The sequence below is a fragment of the Notothenia coriiceps genome, unplaced genomic scaffold, assembly GCF_000735185.1.
Source record: "Notothenia coriiceps isolate Sejong01 unplaced genomic scaffold, NC01 NC01_scaffold00005564, whole genome shotgun sequence".
Taxonomy (NCBI): Eukaryota; Metazoa; Chordata; class Actinopteri; order Perciformes; family Nototheniidae; genus Notothenia; species Notothenia coriiceps.
The window spans coordinates 102,345-119,953 of NW_011338265.1; the positions used below are offsets into that span (position 1 = coordinate 102,345).

Sequence of the window (17,609 nt, forward strand, 5' to 3'; positions counted from 1 at the left end):
AAAAAGAGTGTGTGTGTGTGTGTGTGTGTGTGTGTGTGTGTGTGTGTGTGTGTGTATGTATTCAGATGTTTAAGTTAGAGATGGGTGGTGTCCGTATATGTGTGTGTGTTTGGTGGGAGGTGGAGGGGGCAGCATCTTGAAAGGTAATGTGTAGAAAAAAAAGGGAGGGAGGAAATTCATTTGTGGCCGGAGAACACAGAAGACAAATTGAGGAAGTGTTGTGCTAATGTGTAGGGGTCAGCAGCAAACACACACAGGTTTCTGACTGACTTCCACTTGGGTGGCCTGCTCTCTCTCTCTCTCCCTCTCTCTCTCTCTGTTGCTCACCCACGATCAGCCCTCAAGCCCTGAAGCCACCCAGCTACTCAGCCAACCCCCCAACCCCGAGCTCACACTCCACCCCACCTCTCTGTGCATCTGGGTATGACTATGTAGCACACATTTGTCTCCGCTGTGCATCCTATCCATCGATCTGGGGAAACCGTTCTTTATTTTCTATGTCCCGCTCTCTTACGGTACAGCAGAAGCAAAACCAAGATATCTGTGTTCACAGAGGATGTCTCAGAAACAAGAAGACCTTCAACCTATCCCATTTCAGCCCTTAACACACATTTTCCCATTTCCCTTTTATCCCTGCAGTTGACAAGCCAATTCTTCAGTATGCGGAATGGCAGTCTCATACGTAAACGCACAATTTCCTCAAATTCCAACATGACATATTTGATATATTTGTACATTTGAGATTATAACCTAAAATAAACATAGGTCAGTTGGAGCCATGTTTGGCTGTGAAAAATGAGTTTTTAATGAGTGACCCACCAATGGGTTACTGTTTATTCGTTAATGTTGCTGGCTTTAATTGAATGGAAACAGTTAAACACACCAAACAATTTGGCTGAACATGTTCTGTACCTAATTTATATTGTTTCTTTGTCCACTTTGTGTTACATAAATCAACGTTGGTCAAAGAAGGCCAAACACTTCCTCCCCAGCTTTATCTAACTATCTAGATTATCCACAGACTTTACTTTGGACCGTTTTTTTGCCAAACGTTTGGATCTTTAGATTATTCTGATTAATAAAAAAAACACTTTGAATATTGTGTGCTACACGTACACCATTCAAATCACCTCTTGTCTCTTAACATGGTGGCAAAGGCCAATATCTCAGAACAGAACACCTCAAAACTTTATTCCACTACTTGTGACAAGTGGGTAAATATATTCGATTTGGAAAAATAACAATTTAATCCACCAATTGCATTTTACTTTAAAAACTCTCTTTTGGAGGTACATGTGAGTCAGTGTCAATATAACATCTCCAGAAGTGTCATGCATAATGCATTTATCTTGACCAAAAGCACCAAATGCTGACACGTCTTGGGATTTTCCCCAACACACTTTGGTTCCCTTCCCAGACTCTGAAAAAACTCTAATGTGAACAAGTCTTTCAATCTCCAGACTTCTGTCAACTTTTATGACATGAATGTCCTACGAAAGTGATGTCTTAATGATTCACTCTGCACACAGAGACAAGAAAACAACACGTCGAGCAACGACATGGAGCAATTGCAGGAAAAACAGATCTGACAGCAAAAAATAAAAAAGCCAATAAAAGTCACTGCAAAATTGCAAGATCATAAAGTAATAAGCTAGATGTTATCCTTGTTCAAACACATTTTGTGGGCAAATGTTCTTCCAACAAAAATGGTTGGTTAATGATTATCTGTGCATATGTTTTATTTCACAGATCACTTCTCTTCTCTCTGGGGTTAAGATTAGTTTGGGATGCATAATTAGAAGAAATTCCTCTGTAGAGATGTCAGAGAATTCCACACGGCTACAAACCCAGAGAGCGACAGACAGCCTGACACATGATCTGTGGCTCGACATCTGATCTCCAGATCTGCAAAGCAAACATGCACATTTTGTGTACGCATGTGTGCACACGCATGCATGCATGCATTCACTCAAAGGGGTGTGAGCAGGCATTGATTAGTTTGTGTGACAGAGGATTAACAATGGTCACACAGGTATGCCTGCACACATACACCAGCAAACACATGTATGTGCTGGAAGGCGGGCTCAGCCATGGCGGCGTTGTATTGAGGGTACTCAGGGGTCTTTGAGTAAATATACAAACCTCTACCCAAACACACCCGGCTGCCAGATCTCATCATGTGGTTGAAGAGAGAGGTCAGAGTGTGAGACCGCTAAAAAGGTTAACACAGCCAAGACAAAGAGCACGGACAAAGTGAACCTTAACTGTGGTTTTCAGCATTTTCAGCTGATAAATGTAGTTTTTCACCTTCCATCTAGTCCCTCTTGTCGTCTGCAAACAGTGGCTTCACTAGGTTGCAACATTACAAAAAATACTAGCTTGAAGTGAGCAAGACACCTACAAAATATGGTATCATCAAATGTACACATTGAGAATTAAAAGGGAACAATGCAACAGGAAAGGGAACAATGATGTTTTTCAGTATGTGAGCTGAATCCACATGTAGAGTGAACACGGTGAGAAGACAACTCGGCGCTGGGGCCACATAAAAAACAATTTGTTTATTTAGCAGTTCATCTTTTCAACCTGGGACCCATGCACATTTCTGGAATGTATTCACGTCAGGAAACCAGTCTAACTAACCATCATCCTAACTGTTTCCACACAAACATTTGTATTCTGAAATGTACTTGTGAATGATAACATGTGCATGTCACTGCCAATCCAACTTAATAAATAGAAAGCAAATATGTTCCTAAAGATCTTTTTGTTTTGTTTTCTAAGATCTTTGGATTGGAGGCGGAGCTGTCCCACCACACACACACACACACCACACAATTTAAATGTTTACAGCTGTGAGCAGCTTTTCCTGCATTGTGTAAACAACACACACACACATGAATCAAACTTTTCTGCAGACCAGGTAGAAAAACGTTGCATCCTTTTCCAATAATGACTTCAAACTTTAACCCAGGATTTCCAAAGAAAGATTCAGTTGGGGATCCAACCCAAAATAACCATGATGACATCCTCATCATTTTTGAATTCCCCTTTGAAGGTTAAAATTCGTAAAGAGTGACAGATTTCTTCTTCAAGAATATCTTATGTGTACTTCAAAGACAATCAACAAAGTTGTACTTTCAAAGACTTGGGGATGAAAACGCAACTTTATGAGTTACTGAATATAAACATGAAACAAGGTACAGATAAAAGCACAATAGTAACGGTCAACTCTTTAGGAATAATCCTAAATAGCATCTCACTGACAGGATAACAAGCACATCTAATGGACAGTGGAGATGGAAAGTAATGAGACATCATAATCTCAGACTCTCACACACACACTGACAGCAACATCACGTAATCAGGCCACAAGAGACAGTCTAAATGACTCCTGCGAGGCCACAGACACAATAGGAAACAGAGGACAGGATCGCAGTTAACACGCACACAGCACCCCACATACATCCCTGTCCTCATCTTCTTCCTGCGTGACTAAGGAACTTCAAACCTGTAATTTAAGAAATGCTTTGCCCAAGGAATGCAATAAATCTTGTGACAGCAAAGCGAGAGGGAAAGAAGAGGAGAAAAAAGGAAGAAAAGTGTCAGGCGTGAGTCAGTTTCCTCCTCTGCTGTGTTTGTGTGAGGGCGGGGTGTCGGTGTTAACTGATACAGGATCAAGCTGGGTGGTCCGGGGACTACACATACACCATTTCTGTGTACAAATAAACTTAACCCCCACGCCATTGTGGTCACCCCTCCCAGGGCTTTTCCTCCATCTCTGGTCGTCACAGCTGCACAGTGTGCACGCTCACACCCATGCAGAGTCTCCTCCCTCCCCAACAGGGTCAATTGAGTCCTGCCATTAAAGGAGACAGTAACAGTCTGATAATGACTAGTGTGGCAAAACAATTATAAAGATCTTCCTGGTACTGACAGTCAAGCTGTCTCTGTCAAACAGATGACATCATGGATTTCTTCCGGTGTGTGAGTTTCTCAAATAAATGAAGTCCCATTAAGGGACTTTCCCGAAGAAGATTAAGGAAATAACACAAAACAACAATAAAAACCAACATGCTGAGTCATGGTTTTAATCACTTGTCTTTATTTGGACACAATGTACAAAAGAGCCGATTAGAAGAGAGTGTAGAATTGTGAAGCTGCAATCCAGGCTTCTGATTGGTCAGTCAGCCGATGAATTGGTTGTCCTCTGTGTTTCGCTGCTCTCCGATTGGTTAATGAGTTGATGCCACTCTATCTCCGTGGGAGCTAGATCTCCATCAGCTGGTCCGTTCCAACAATCACCTCGTTAGTCCTCTCAGCTGAAGAACAGAGAGACATGAATACATTATATAGTGAACATATGATATATAAGTGTTCAGGTTGATCGACGGGTTTAGAAATCTGTACGAAATATACTTATGAATCAATATAAAAAAAATACATTTAGATAATTAAAGAACTTGTGGTCAACAACTAATAATGGTAAAAAGCATGTAGTGGAAAAAAGTATCCTGTCACTTATCTTGAAAGGTGACTGTCAACTCTTGAATGTTGGAGTTTTCAAAGTAAATCAACAGGTTTTCAAGAGAGAACTTTGATTGCAATTGTATTAAAATAACCGGATGACTAACTTTTAGTGATTTTTAAGGCACTAAAGTGTTTACTCAAATGAGACACCCTTTCGGTCATTTGATACCATACTTAAATCGAATGGTAAACAATGGTTGCCCTGACCGTTACCCCTGAAGCTCACAAAAAGAAATAGATGATGCTTGAAACTGCGTCTGCCAGCATTTCTCCCTCAACCCAGAGCTAGTTCAGCATGAGGAGAGCAGACGCTGCTCCTCCCTCCATCCCTCCATCTCCGAGCATCGCTGCTGGTCCAAAGCAAACGGTGGCAGGGAGAAATGTTCCATCCACACAGACAGGTTTTAGTGTGAAGGAATCTGCAGCTCAGAGCGAGTGTATGCTCTGCTACGTGGAGGGGAGGACAAATGGAGCATGGGACAGCAGCAGAGGGGAGGAGAGGGAAGGAGAAGGAGCGACTGGAGAGAAAGGGAGGAGAATGTTCTGTGATGATTCATCAGTTACCTATACAGTGTTTCAATGCATAAGGATGATACAGGTGTAACTGAATTTGTTGTTTAAGTCTCCAGCTTTATGTATTCTGGCTCTTTGACCATATTATTGTGATCGAGCAACTACGTTTATTGTTCTGTCTGGCTCCATCCACAGAATATAGGACTGTATCAAGACACCGGATTAAAAGTGTCCTTTTCTTTCATCTTTACTGGAGGATTTTTTGTGTTGATGTTTTATGTTGTGTAGCTCTAACTCCCACCCAAATGAACACTAACGGCAGTGTTTCCCCTATAAACAAATAGTGGCGGTGCAGCGCCGCTGCTGAAATATGCGCGCCGCTGCTAGGGGGCGCCAGCCAGGTACCCAAAAAATAAAATAAAATATGTTTTTTACTTTTTATTTTTTTATTAAAATAATAATAAGTGGCGACCCTTTTTCATTTTTGATTGTTTTTTATGTGGATTTGTAGTATTGTGTTACTGTATGTTCAATAAAGGTGTATTTTTGCTAAATCTTGAGACATTGCCACTGTATGTACTAGGCAGGGTAGATTTTTGGCATAGGCGGTCGCCTAGGGCGCCAGATCTGGGGGGCGCTGCGCTGGTAGCTCTGGGAGGGAAAACAATTTTTTTGACGCTCATCCTAATTTTCGGCCTTGATGTAACAACATTCATAATTAAGTAAATGTAACACCCTTTTCACCCCGGTTACACTTTTCACTTGCCCTGTACGATGATGAATATGATAATGATAAGTGATGAAATTGGGGGATGTTGGCTCATCAGGCGCCCGCAGCTCACAGCCAAAGTGCGAGCGTGGAAGCGAGAGAGAGGGCACACCGGTACCGGCGCTGTTGTTATTAGAATCTGGTGCTAGCTGCGCTAACGGATATAAGAAGTAGATGTTTCTACAACCAGGNGAGAGAGGGAGGGTGGCACCGGTACCGGCGCTGTTGTTATTAGAATCTGGTGCTAGCTGCGCTAACGGATATAAGAAGTAGATGTTTCTACAACCAGGCTGGAGGAGAGCTCTCCTGTCAGACTGAGAGGCTCAGTGAGGTAAAGGACTCTCGAGTGTTTAGATAGTTAATTTGAGTCTAACTTATCTCAGTGGGTCTCAAACGTTTTGACCACAAATTATGTAAACACATATTTCCAAGGCACTCCTTTATAATTATTAGGATAAATAAAAACAGGTTTGAAATCATTCCAATGTATACTATAGGACAGTAAACCAAAAATATTGTTTAAAGTTGGAGAGATACAAAAATATGCATAAATAAATAAATGTTAACTAGGTAAAATAAGATATGAATGAACAACAGAAATAAAATAGTTTACATGTATTTGTTATTGGCTATGGTAGGTTATTGGTTATGTTCACATACTTATTTGATTATTAAAATGTAAACCGATCTTTTTCATATGGGTGTTTTAGAGTTGTACCCCCTAGATCAGGTCTCTAGTAGTTGTGTGCTCAAAGTGCATCAGATTGAAGCATTTCACTTTAAAATTTTCAAAAAAATCTTCCTTTCAACAAAGAAATGTTTTTTAGCTAACCAACTACAGTTGATGGTCAAGAGACATTGGGAAGAAGTGGAGAGACTGTGTATCTCTAATATACAACTATAATGTATGCCCACTGTTTTAACGCATGCATGTGTGTATCACCAAACCACCCAGAGAAGAGGTATGTATCTTTTAAATATCAACACCTGACAGACCTGAATTTTAGTGTGTGTGTGTGTGTGTGTGAGTGTGAGTGTGAGTGTGTGTGTGTGTGTGTGTGTGTGAGTGTGTGTGTGTGTGTGTGTGTGTGTGTGTGTGTGTGTGTGTGTGTGTGTGGCTAACTAGCAGGGTGGTCTTAGCTGCTAACAGCTTCAGCAGTTGAGTGGGTGTGTAATGTCTTTCGCAGCCTATGGTCAGCCGTCTAGATTAGTAGCGAGAGACAATCCTATGCTTTCTTACAATACCATGTAAAGTCAACAGCAGGGCAGGTTTAGTCATTACAGAAATATATCATATAGATTCATCTGATCTGACCTGATCTATGTTGCTGAACAGATAGGTGATTCTACTGAAACTATAGAGGCCTGATCGGGAGAAGTTCACAGTGATCGACATATTTTTAAAAACAGCTATGTCAACTTATTATAATTGTGTCAAAATAATTTTTTTAATTATTATTCGCAGACAAGAACAATTGAATGTACTCTACAGGCACATTAAATTGACCATACAGGGTCTACGATCCAAGATTATCATAAAGGGTGAAACATTTTGTATGTTTTTTTTTTACTTCTTTCTTCCTCCGCTCAAGGTGACATTTATTTTGATATCCTCCATATGCGTTGGTATGCGCCAGAAAGCGATTGCCAAAACCACATTTCTACAATTATGAACAACTCAGCGATTCATGAACCTTTATGTTAGATCCCTTCTTCGGGCGTGGAATTAAGGTTGCTCTTCTATTGCTCTTTCTGGAGGTGCCTTTTTTCTTTCCTGTATCCAATTTGAGAATAAAAGACTGCTGTATGCTTTAGTGTAAAGCCCTCCGGAAAAAAACTTGTGGGTTTGGGCTTTTTTAAATAAACTTGACTTCACTTACACACTATATACAGCAGATCCCTTTTAAAATGTATATTTATGGGACAACATAGCTTTTTATAAAAATATAATCAAAAGAGAGAAAACAAACAATGTGTCTGCATGGTCAGAGACAGAGACTTCCTGTCTACAAGACACACAGAGGATGGAACGTCGCAATTGTGTAACTGAACTTTGGCTGTACAGTGTAAGAAAAACAATTATGCAAGCAGGGGTCCAAGTTTCAATTGTTCAATAACATAAAGTAAGCATCTTGTGGCTGGCCAGCGGGAAAACATTAGCCAAAAAAAGCTAAAAGGATATCCGTTTTAATGCAGCGATCTCTCACTGAACGCTGCAAAAGGTCTCAAACATTTCTGAGGTGAGTTTAGCTCAAATTCACACTGTTGCTACTTAGAGTACCCTGTTGTTCACTCAATTAGGCTGCTCAGTCTGGTAGCTGAGCTCACTCCATTTCTCTATACGTTTGTGTGTGTGTTGGATGTGGCTGGAGGCTGCGGCTGTTGAATTCCGGGTGGTCCTGTTCTGGCCCTGCTCTCTAACCTCTCCATCAATGTGACACACACACACACACACACACACACACACACACACACACACACACACACACACACACACACACACACACACACACACACACACACACACACACACACACACACACACAGCTTTGGGGACAAGAGGATTAAGGCGAATAAAAAAAATCTCTGACAAATCTCTCTATCACACAGACCTCAGCATTAAGAAACGTTCCTGGTTGGCTTGAACACTTGGCACTTCCAGACAGATCCCACACACATACATTAACACCTTATCTGATTCAGCCGAGGAGAAGTGCCGGGGGCTTTAACATACAGTTAAATACGCTTTATGTGTTCGGTTGTTTTGCTGAATGGTGTTGTAATGCGAGGTGTTTCTGTTTCTTTGCTTATTCTGTCCTTTTTTCAGTCTCCACTTGATTTAATTTGACAATGCAAAACTGTTAACAGCTGTTTGTTCATTTATATTTAAATGCCTAAAATGCACTTTCAGCTGCCCTGGAGACAACAGTTGAGCAAAGCATCATGTACTTACCTTTTCTGTCAGGCAAATGTAAAGGAAGGTAACTATTTTGGGGGCATTGTTGTGTGTGTTTCTGATAATAGAACTCACCCTCTGGTTCGATCCGTTGTCCGTTCCCCACCAGACAGTGTTTGAGGTCTGCTCCTCGGCCGATGACAGCATTACTGCAGATCACACTGCCCTGGATATTACACCTGGAAAACACAAATTATATTCATTTCATTCATCACTTCACTTTCTAGTATGGAGTCATAAATTAGAAATAGAAATAAAAACGTTATTTCTGTTACAATCTTTTCATGTTTAACAACCTTTTCCTCCTGCAGTTCATAAATATTTTAGCTTAGTAGAACTTCAACAGAAACAGAAGGAAAAATCTCTCATTAATGGAGCTGCTCATAACTCAACATGGCCACATCCTGTGGGGTGGGATCACAAGAAGACATTGCTTCATTTATAGGCATCCCACTTAAAAGGTAAGGAGACGCTGTTCTTCTGCAGTCTAATAGAAAATACATGCAATACTCCTTCATACAGTTTTGATGTTCAGTGTTTGTTTTCATTTTATAGTGTGAAAATAAATAGATGAATCAAAAGTGAGCCATTCACTGCCACTCAACTGTTTTTCTAAGCCTTGCTTATTACTCAAGATGAGCCTGAACGTTGAGAGCCAGTGGCTCATTTCTGAAAGTTCACAAACTTTGGAGTAGTTGACGATGAATAGTTAGCAGGGATAAGTTTGCTAGCTTTAAAACATGATTTTCCGACTCTGCTGTTTGCTTTTTGAGCCTGCTGGATATTCAAAGATGTTTATGGTTCACACACTGTTTTCTTCTGCGTGCTTATGCACACTCGTACACAAACAAATGGGCCAGTACACAAAGTGAAGAACATCCATACTGGGAGCTTCCCAGCACTGCCACAGCCTTCTACTGTTGACTGGAGGTCACAGTGACAGTAGGAATAAACAGCCAGTTTCCCCACCTGCTCTGAATACTCAAACATCTCCAATCTACTGAGCTAAATGACAATGATTAGCATGTATATTAAAGAACAAATCTAGCTGAAGGTGTGTGTGAACGTGTGTGTGTTAGGACATTGTTGGCCCTGTGCTGCGGTCCCACCTGAGGTGGCAGTGCCAGCCCACGGTGCCTGCTCACATTCAGCCAAACCATCACCATAAAATTATTGGAGGGGAGACACAGACAGTCCTGTGTGTCCTGTGTCAGCTAACCGTGGAGGGTGTGTGTGTGTGTGTGTGTGTGTGTGTGTGTGTGTGTGTGTGTGTGTGTGTGTGTGTGTGTGTGTGTGTGTGTGTGTGTGTGTGTGTGTGTGTGTGTGGGTTAGAGAATGTGTGCTTCAGTAGCTTGGGGAGCCCGGTGGAGAACACATGTTGGTCTTGCCCAGGCAGTGACGCACACACACTTGGCCCTCTGCGCCTCACACACAGACAGGTTTGTATTGGCCCATTCTATTCAGGTGGTTAGGCCTGGAGGGAGAGGCAGAAAAGAGTGTGTGTGTGTGTGTGTGCGTGTGCGTGTGCGTGTGTAAGTGACTACCTAGGAGGTGGTGGTGGTAGTTGGTGATGGGAGATTACACGATTCAGAGTTTTGTAACATTAGAGAGAGAGAGGGAGAGACCACCAAAGAAGCCTCTGAGCAGAAACACCACTAATTACTAACACCAGGGCTCCTCCTTGCCATGACCCCCCCATCCTCCCTCTCACTCACACACACACACATGCGCGCACACACGCACGCACACACACATACACACACCCACCTCCTGTGCCAACCCCCCTGTAAAGTTGACCCTTACTATCCCTCTTCCCAAACACGCAGCGCTTTGTCAACAAGTTCTGGTCAGCTCCAAACAAAGAGAGCAGAAATGCGAGGGGTTTCTGCGACATGGCCGGGGTCTGCTAATCCCCTCACACTGGCTCTTTCTTTCTTTCTCCTTCCTTCTTATGTCCTCCAAAAAAAGAAAAAGGAAAGAAAGAATTGCAATTTCTTTCTTGCGTGCTAGCTTGCTTTCCCCTCGCTTCTTTCTTCCCTTCTCCCATCTCTCTCGTTCTTTCATGCCTTTGTGCGTGCACCTACATGGACATGATGAGGGTCCCCATGCTGGCTGGCTGGGGTCCCTGAAAGGCTTAAGAAGAAATGGAGAGAGACAGAAAGAGAGAGAAGAGATGGCGTTGAGGCCTTGATGGAGAGAAAAGAGAGGGAGGAGTAAGAAATTGAGATAAAAGAAAAGGAGCCCGTGAGTGAGTGCATTAAAATCCCCACTGGAGGCCAAGATGAGTCTCTTTCCTCCGGGGGCTTCTGGCTCAGACCCTGAGTAGATCAATCTACATGTTAATTCTACAGTGGATACTGTGCTTTCTGTGCAAATCCTCTTTTGGAGCAACAAAACAGTCAATTCGGACCGCTTTAAGTACTTGCTACATTCAACAACGTGATGTGCGATAGCGGCTGATCAAGATGCATCACTATTCAGACTGGGCCTTTTTGTCCTTCCTATGTGAAATCACTATTTGGCCACTTCTGTGCCACGTCTTGCCCAGGCTTCCTCACCAAATTTGCAGTTGAAAATCCTTCCTGGTTCATCAGATGCAATAGTTCCTGGTGTTGATTTTCAAAACGAAACCAGCACATTACTGGAATTTTTAGCAAATCATTTGGTAGCTTGTTTTCTGTAAAGCTACATTAACAAAGAGCCGAATAATTCAAACTTTAACATTTATACTAAAACAAATCTAATGCCATATTTTTTTTAAATCTGCTTCAACTTTATTTCCAATTTTAAAAACCCAAAGATTTGTAGAATACCAAATATGTCGAGGACAAAAAGGTGTACAAGAATATTATCATTCGATTCAATGGGGCTGCCATAAAAAAACAAAACTTTTGGTTTTAAATATTTTTGTCTGAATATTATGTAGCCAACCTAAAAGCAAATGAAAATAGGAAAAAGCAGGAAAACTAACCTGCATGTAAACGTAATAAATGACTTAACGGATTGAAATCGAAACATTCTCTGGTGTTTGATTAGATCCAATTGATGAAATGGATATATTTATCAGTCCAATGCTTTTACTTCCTAAAATGAATGATCAAAAAATCCGGATATCGGATGTTTGGAAATCACCTGTCAAACCCCCATGGTGCTCAGCGAATGTCATAACCAGTGGGAACATTGGTATAGGCGAGTAAATTAGCGGCTAAATAAAATATATTGATGTTCTGTGTTTCAGTTCAACAGCTTCGTGTTTGTTTGGAACTGGTCTCTGGCTGGTTGCACACCAATAGAAGCATTGTTAGCTCAGCGCTGCCTGTTTGACCCCATAGAGCACGGAAAACAAAACCTGTTACTCCTCCCGTCAACGGACACACACATCCACCAGCATCTGCCCGACACACACCCACGTTTGCACATAGAAGCACGTAGAAGTTCAATGGAGAGCTATGCAGGGAGTAAAGAATGAGGCCTACCACTGCTTTTATATGTGAACGCCGAACAGTGTTAACAAAGAGGGGAAAGTGTATTGGTGTTCAGTATTAGTTCTTTTTCCTGGAAACACTATCACTTATCTCATTTTAAAATCTTTGTTTACTAAATTCCTGCTTTGTCACACACTGCATGTATGTGCTAACTGAACACCTTGCAAAAGATCAAAAGTGAAGATCAAAACTTTTATTCATAAACATGCCTCGAAGGTGAACGTTTTTTTTCAGGCTAAATGAATGTGTTCGCACTTCAAAGGACATGTTATCAACGAGTGTGTGCATGTGTGTGTACAGATGGTGTGTGTTCTCACCCCTCCTCGATGGTAACCCCGTGCATGATGATAGAGTTGGTGACTTTGACCTTTTCTTTTACAATGGTGGAGTTTCCGATGGTCGACCTCTTTATGGAAGTCTTTTCTGCTACGTGGCACATTGCTCCGATGATGCTGTCTGATCCCATCTGAGGGCAGAGAGGACACAAACAGTTAAAAAAAAAACATTAGTCAGACATAATTACTAAGTCTGTCAAACGATTAAAAAATTTAATCAGATTAATCACAGCTTAAAAATTAATTAATCAGATTAATCACCATTCGAACTATGTCCAAAATATGCAATTTCTTTATGTATATTGTTGTGGGAATGGAAAGATAAATGAAAGGAGGCGGATATATCCATTTAACATACAGTATGTATGTATGTTTATTATAACATTGTTCTGTGTGTCAAAATGAAAGACAGCCCACACACCTATCAATCATCAAACCGTGGGGTCTTATTTCATTACGTGTTGATTTCTATCAACACGTAATGTTGTATTGATGTACTACAGCAAAAGTATTCTCCGTCCGGACTTCCTGCAACAACACCCAGCCGTTATCGTGATTCTGATTGGCCAGAAGACATTATCAAAGATGTTCTAATGAGAAGACGATCACTACGTGACAAAAGTTTTCAAAACCCTTTCTAGTCTTCGGTATTTCCAGACAAGCGGCTACTGAAATCAATCTTACTAACTGCTGTCTGTGCAATTTACTCGGCGCGAGTTGGCGGACTTTATTTTGCTTACTTTAACATCATTTTTCATGGTGGGGCTAAGCCATTTCTTGGTATGGCTGTAGCCTACCCCATACCCTGGCGCTGCCACTGGTGGGATGTATTGGGCGGGCCATTCTGCACATGCGTTATATGGGTTAAATATTTTGACGCAATTAATTCAAAAAATTAATTACCGCCGTTAACGCGATAATTTTGACAGCATTATTAATTACATATACAGGCCTCTCTAAAGGTGATCAAGTGTGAATTAGAATGTGAGATCAATAAAAGCAAGTGAGATCTAATACAGGCCAATTAGGAAAAACTGCTTACTTAGTGAGAAATGTGTGTAATGTATCGACTGTGATACTTCTACTGCATTACACTAACCTGACATCTCTCAGAAATGAAAGCAGTGGAGTGGACGGCTGGCTCCTCAAACAGCTTGGGGGCCTTGTAAAAAAAAAAAGAAAAAAAAAAAGGGAAGCATGGGATTAAAATAAAGAAATGATCAATCTGTAGGAAATGGGCCAAATACACAGCATTCAAAAAGGCATACAATTCATTCTAAGTGGCAAAAGCAAAGCGACATTAGGTGAAATAAGAAAAACAGTGACATCTACAACAATGAAAGGAAAAAGACTGCTAGAAGAGGACACTTTATTTTGTCATGATCAACTCATCTGCAGATTCATTTCTTGATTAATGTACAGTATTTGTGGAAAAATGGCATTCACTGCAACCAGAGAATGTTTGTTATATTTGCCTATTTGAAAAGATACTCTGAATTTCCCCTGAACTTAGTATCTACATGGACACTCAAAAAAGAAATAAACAAAATCCCTTTGTAGGAGCAAGCTCACGTCAGACTCACCAATCGGTTTGTATCTATGTAAGCAGCTAAAGTGTTGACGCGGTAGCAAAGTCCCTCGTCCATAATGTGAACGTAGCAGCGGAGCTTTCCTCCGTGGTAAGCCGCGCTCATGTCGCCGCGGTGGTCGTTCCAACAGGAGCGCTCCTGAGCCAGCTGGAGAAGGGGCTCGTCTCGGGAAGAGATGAGGAGCTCTGGGTATTCAAAAAAAAAAGTCATGAGTGTAAATGATAACACAGACACATTTTTGGTGGGGATTCAATTCAATCCAAGGCTTTTTGTCATGTGCACAGTAGCTACAGTGTAGATATGGCAATGAAAAATGTAAGTCAAGGGCTCCTCCAACAGCGCAACATGAATATATATATATGACAAAAAACGAATAAAACAGATCAAATAGTGCAAGAGAATGCATGTCTTTGGATTAGCCAGAGTTGTCCTTTTTGTCACCAAGTTAAATACATAGCTGATAGCCAGTGAATACATCCCAGAGCTCTTCTAAATAGGTTTTACAGTGCATTTCTGATGTGTCACTCACCCTGGTTTGTAGAGCCGTCTTTCGTTTTTAGATTCCGATCATCTGCGTCATCTTTGATATTTGGACAGTTGATGGTTTTGGAAAACTGCTTCCGCACCAAATAAGGTACCAGCTCTCCACGGATTGAAGAGATGGACCTACGATCCAAGAAGAGGAGAGCTTAAACACAATTTCAATATGATGTCAAACATCCAACAAAACAGAACTATTTCACATAAGCCAACACATAGGACAAGGATCCTGGTTTATTGTGCTGTCATTAGATAAGGGTGCACTTCCCAGGCATCAATTGGTGAATAAAGTGCAAGCGAGTAAAATACGAGAAGATGAGTTTGTGAGGAAGCTCCTTCCTGTATCCTTAGGTAAAAAAAAATAGGAAAAGACAGCTGTGATGGTTAACACATTTTCTGTAACCTTGCAATTATGTGACTCCGCAATCTCCGTGCAGTCACATAATTGCAAGGTACAGCGAATGCGATCGGTAATCACTTCCTCTTGCTTTGCTGCCATTTGTGCTCAACATCTGAGGAGAAGGCCAAGGTTGTGCCAGAAACTGAAACTACTTAAAGAAAGAAATATGTTTAACTTCTGCAGTTCAAGTTCGCACACAACATGTCAAATCCACAGGACACTAATGACTTTAGGAGGGTAATTTAACTGCATCAGACTTGGTAAAAAATGCATCTAGTAATGAGGTCTGAGCATTTATCCTGGGGACAATATAAGTAGGTGCATATCTCGATTATCTTTACGACTTTTAGTTTAATTGCAAACAGGAAGTCCACTACTGCATAAATATCATTACTATAATTGAGTTGATTGTTAGTAAAAGCAAAGAAAAACTCATTTAAAAGGCTGTAATGGAAATAAATACAATGAATGTATAATGCAGTTATTGTTACAGAACTAAAATCTTGTAAAAAACAGGAAATGAAAATTAGCACTTCAGCTTCTTATGATGACTTCAAGTCTCTCACTTCGTAAACTATGAGGTCATTTCCCCCGTCTTCATTTCTTTTTCCTCCTCTTTGCAATGTGCTGTGCTCAGTGTTCCCCCCCACCGCCCCACACCCCTCCTTTCACTTGCCCTCTCTTACTTTCTTTTAAAGGGAGATTAGAATTTCCATCTGAATGACAGGAGAAAAACAACAGTTACTCTGTCCATTTCTCTCCTTGAGCAAGAGACGGAGAAAGAGCATTGGCGGAGAGAGAGAGAGGAGCTGTTAAAAGAAAGTCCAAGAAAAGAGCTGAAGAAAGAAATGAGTCATCTAACAAGAGAGATGATATATGGCGGCAGCACGAGTGATGTAATGACGTAACACTTACATCTACATCTCTTTGGTGAATTACAATATTGAAGTTCATCTTGAAGCTTTAACCATGAGTGTTCAGTAGAGGTGAAATGATGAGTGTGGAGCGATTTGTATTTGTTGGCTTGGATTTTGATTTATTTATGTGTCAACCTAAACTGGACAACTTGAACTAGCCTTTTAACATATTTCTTAGACACAACTAAGCAATGCCAGATTTCCACAAATCAACCTTTAGCCAAGTACTCACTTTTTAATGGGACCGTTTCCAAAAATAATTCAGGATACACATGTTAGCAAAGTCTCATCACCACCCTGTTTTAAGAAGCTTGGCGCCATGCTGTTACTTAGCTCACATCCTTGTCTGTTATGAATCTTTATCTAGACCCCTGTCATCCTCAAGCATGCTTTGTATAGAGCTTTTAATGCTGCCTCAGATCTCCTCCTCAAGTGTGCCAAAAAAATGTTATATTATTAATGCTAACTGGAAAAGATAAGTAAGAAATCCTCAGGCAAAACATGCTTTTAACATTTGAGTATTTCATGTGGGTTTGGCACAAGGTTTTGGGATACAAGCAATGTATAAATACACAGTGCAGTATTTTAGCAATATCATTTGAAGTCTTATTATTAGTCGGCATGGAGTGAAGTGGCTCCATTAATGTTCCTTAAACACTCATGCTGCCTTCAAACACTACTTTATGACTTTTACTTTGGAGATTACACAGCAGTTTAAAGCATTTTTATCAAATAGATCCTTTGATTCTTCTAACCAGTGAACCCATGCCTGTATGGCCCGGGCGGCCACAGAGGGCTTTCTGTGACACTGCTTCACTTCAGAGGCTAAAGGCCTAACAGCCTGTCTCTGTGGCACATAGTAAAACAAATTAACACCTCGCTAGAATACCCTGCTAACAGGTCCTTTCAAAGCCTTACACACCATGTTACCACGTTTAACACTTGCTACAGATTAAGCAGCGAATGTGAATCTCTGTTGGACCGCGTGGGTTCATCGAGACACATTGAGCAACATTGCGGACAGAAACTGGTCACAAAAAAAAAAGAACCATTTGATAGGCAATTGTTTAATTGTAAGTTCAGTTGTATAATCACTCACTTGTTGTCAACAAGAAAGTCCAACACTTCTTTCTTCAGGCAGTAGAGGTGAGCGTCCACGAGGCCAGTTTTAATGTGCATCCTGGGATGTCTGCAGGTAAGACAGACACAAAGACAAACACAGTCAAGACAGGAAAATAAAAACAAATGTCACTTTTTCTTTAATCTTGATGATACGTTGCTTTGCGAAAACTCAAAGCACTCAAAAAACCATTTTAAAACACTAAATCTGTACAAATTAAAACAGATTATTATTAGAGTTCAAATGCACTGCAAACATGTATAGTACCAACTTCATGACAAACAGTGAACCGCTGCTGGTATTACTTTGAGGAGTATTTGCTTTATTTCTTTTATCACCTGCTGTTTTTATGTTTTGACTTTGCTTCTCATTTACCGAAAGCTATTTTATTTACCCCTGCTTTGCACATAAGACGGGAACATTTGATAAAAAACAGACGCAGCCACGGGCTCACA

The 17,609-nt window shown here is 40.9% G+C and overlaps 1 protein-coding gene across 2 annotated transcripts; it reads right to left on the reverse strand.

Moving 5' to 3' along the window:
* Positions 1–4,082: 4,082 nt before the first annotated feature.
* Positions 4,083–17,217, reverse strand: LOC104943033 (eukaryotic translation initiation factor 2B, subunit 3 gamma). 2 transcript variants are annotated; one of them, XM_010768352.1, is made up of 7 exons: positions 17,134–17,217; positions 14,707–14,843; positions 14,172–14,362; positions 13,688–13,750; positions 12,571–12,719; positions 8,844–8,947; positions 4,083–4,322 (listed from the first exon to the last, which is right to left on the reverse strand). In XM_010768352.1, exons 1-7 carry the CDS (start codon positions 17,211–17,213, stop codon positions 4,270–4,272), a joined length of 777 nt encoding a protein of 258 aa, XP_010766654.1. In that variant the 5' UTR covers positions 17,214–17,217; the 3' UTR covers positions 4,083–4,269. The 2 variants fall into 2 exon arrangements, with proteins under 2 accessions (XP_010766654.1, XP_010766655.1); XM_010768353.1 differs by lacking the exon at positions 13,688–13,750.
* Between the last annotated feature and the right edge of the window lie 392 nt (positions 17,218–17,609).

What these genes read in the sequence shown, in the direction of transcription:
- LOC104943033 (XM_010768352.1), bottom strand. Translation starts at nt 17,213, where the DNA reads ATGCACATTAAAACTGGCCTCGTGGACGCTCACCTCTACTGCCTGAAG. An exon ending in GACTTTCTTGTTGACAACAA is followed by an intron (nt 14,844 to 17,133) that starts GTGAGTGATTAT and finishes CTTGGATCGTAG; the next exon opens with GTCCATCTCTTCAATCCGTG. An exon ending in AGACGGCTCTACAAACCAGG is followed by an intron (nt 14,363 to 14,706) that starts GTGAGTGACACA and finishes TTGAATACCCAG; the next exon opens with AGCTCCTCATCTCTTCCCGA.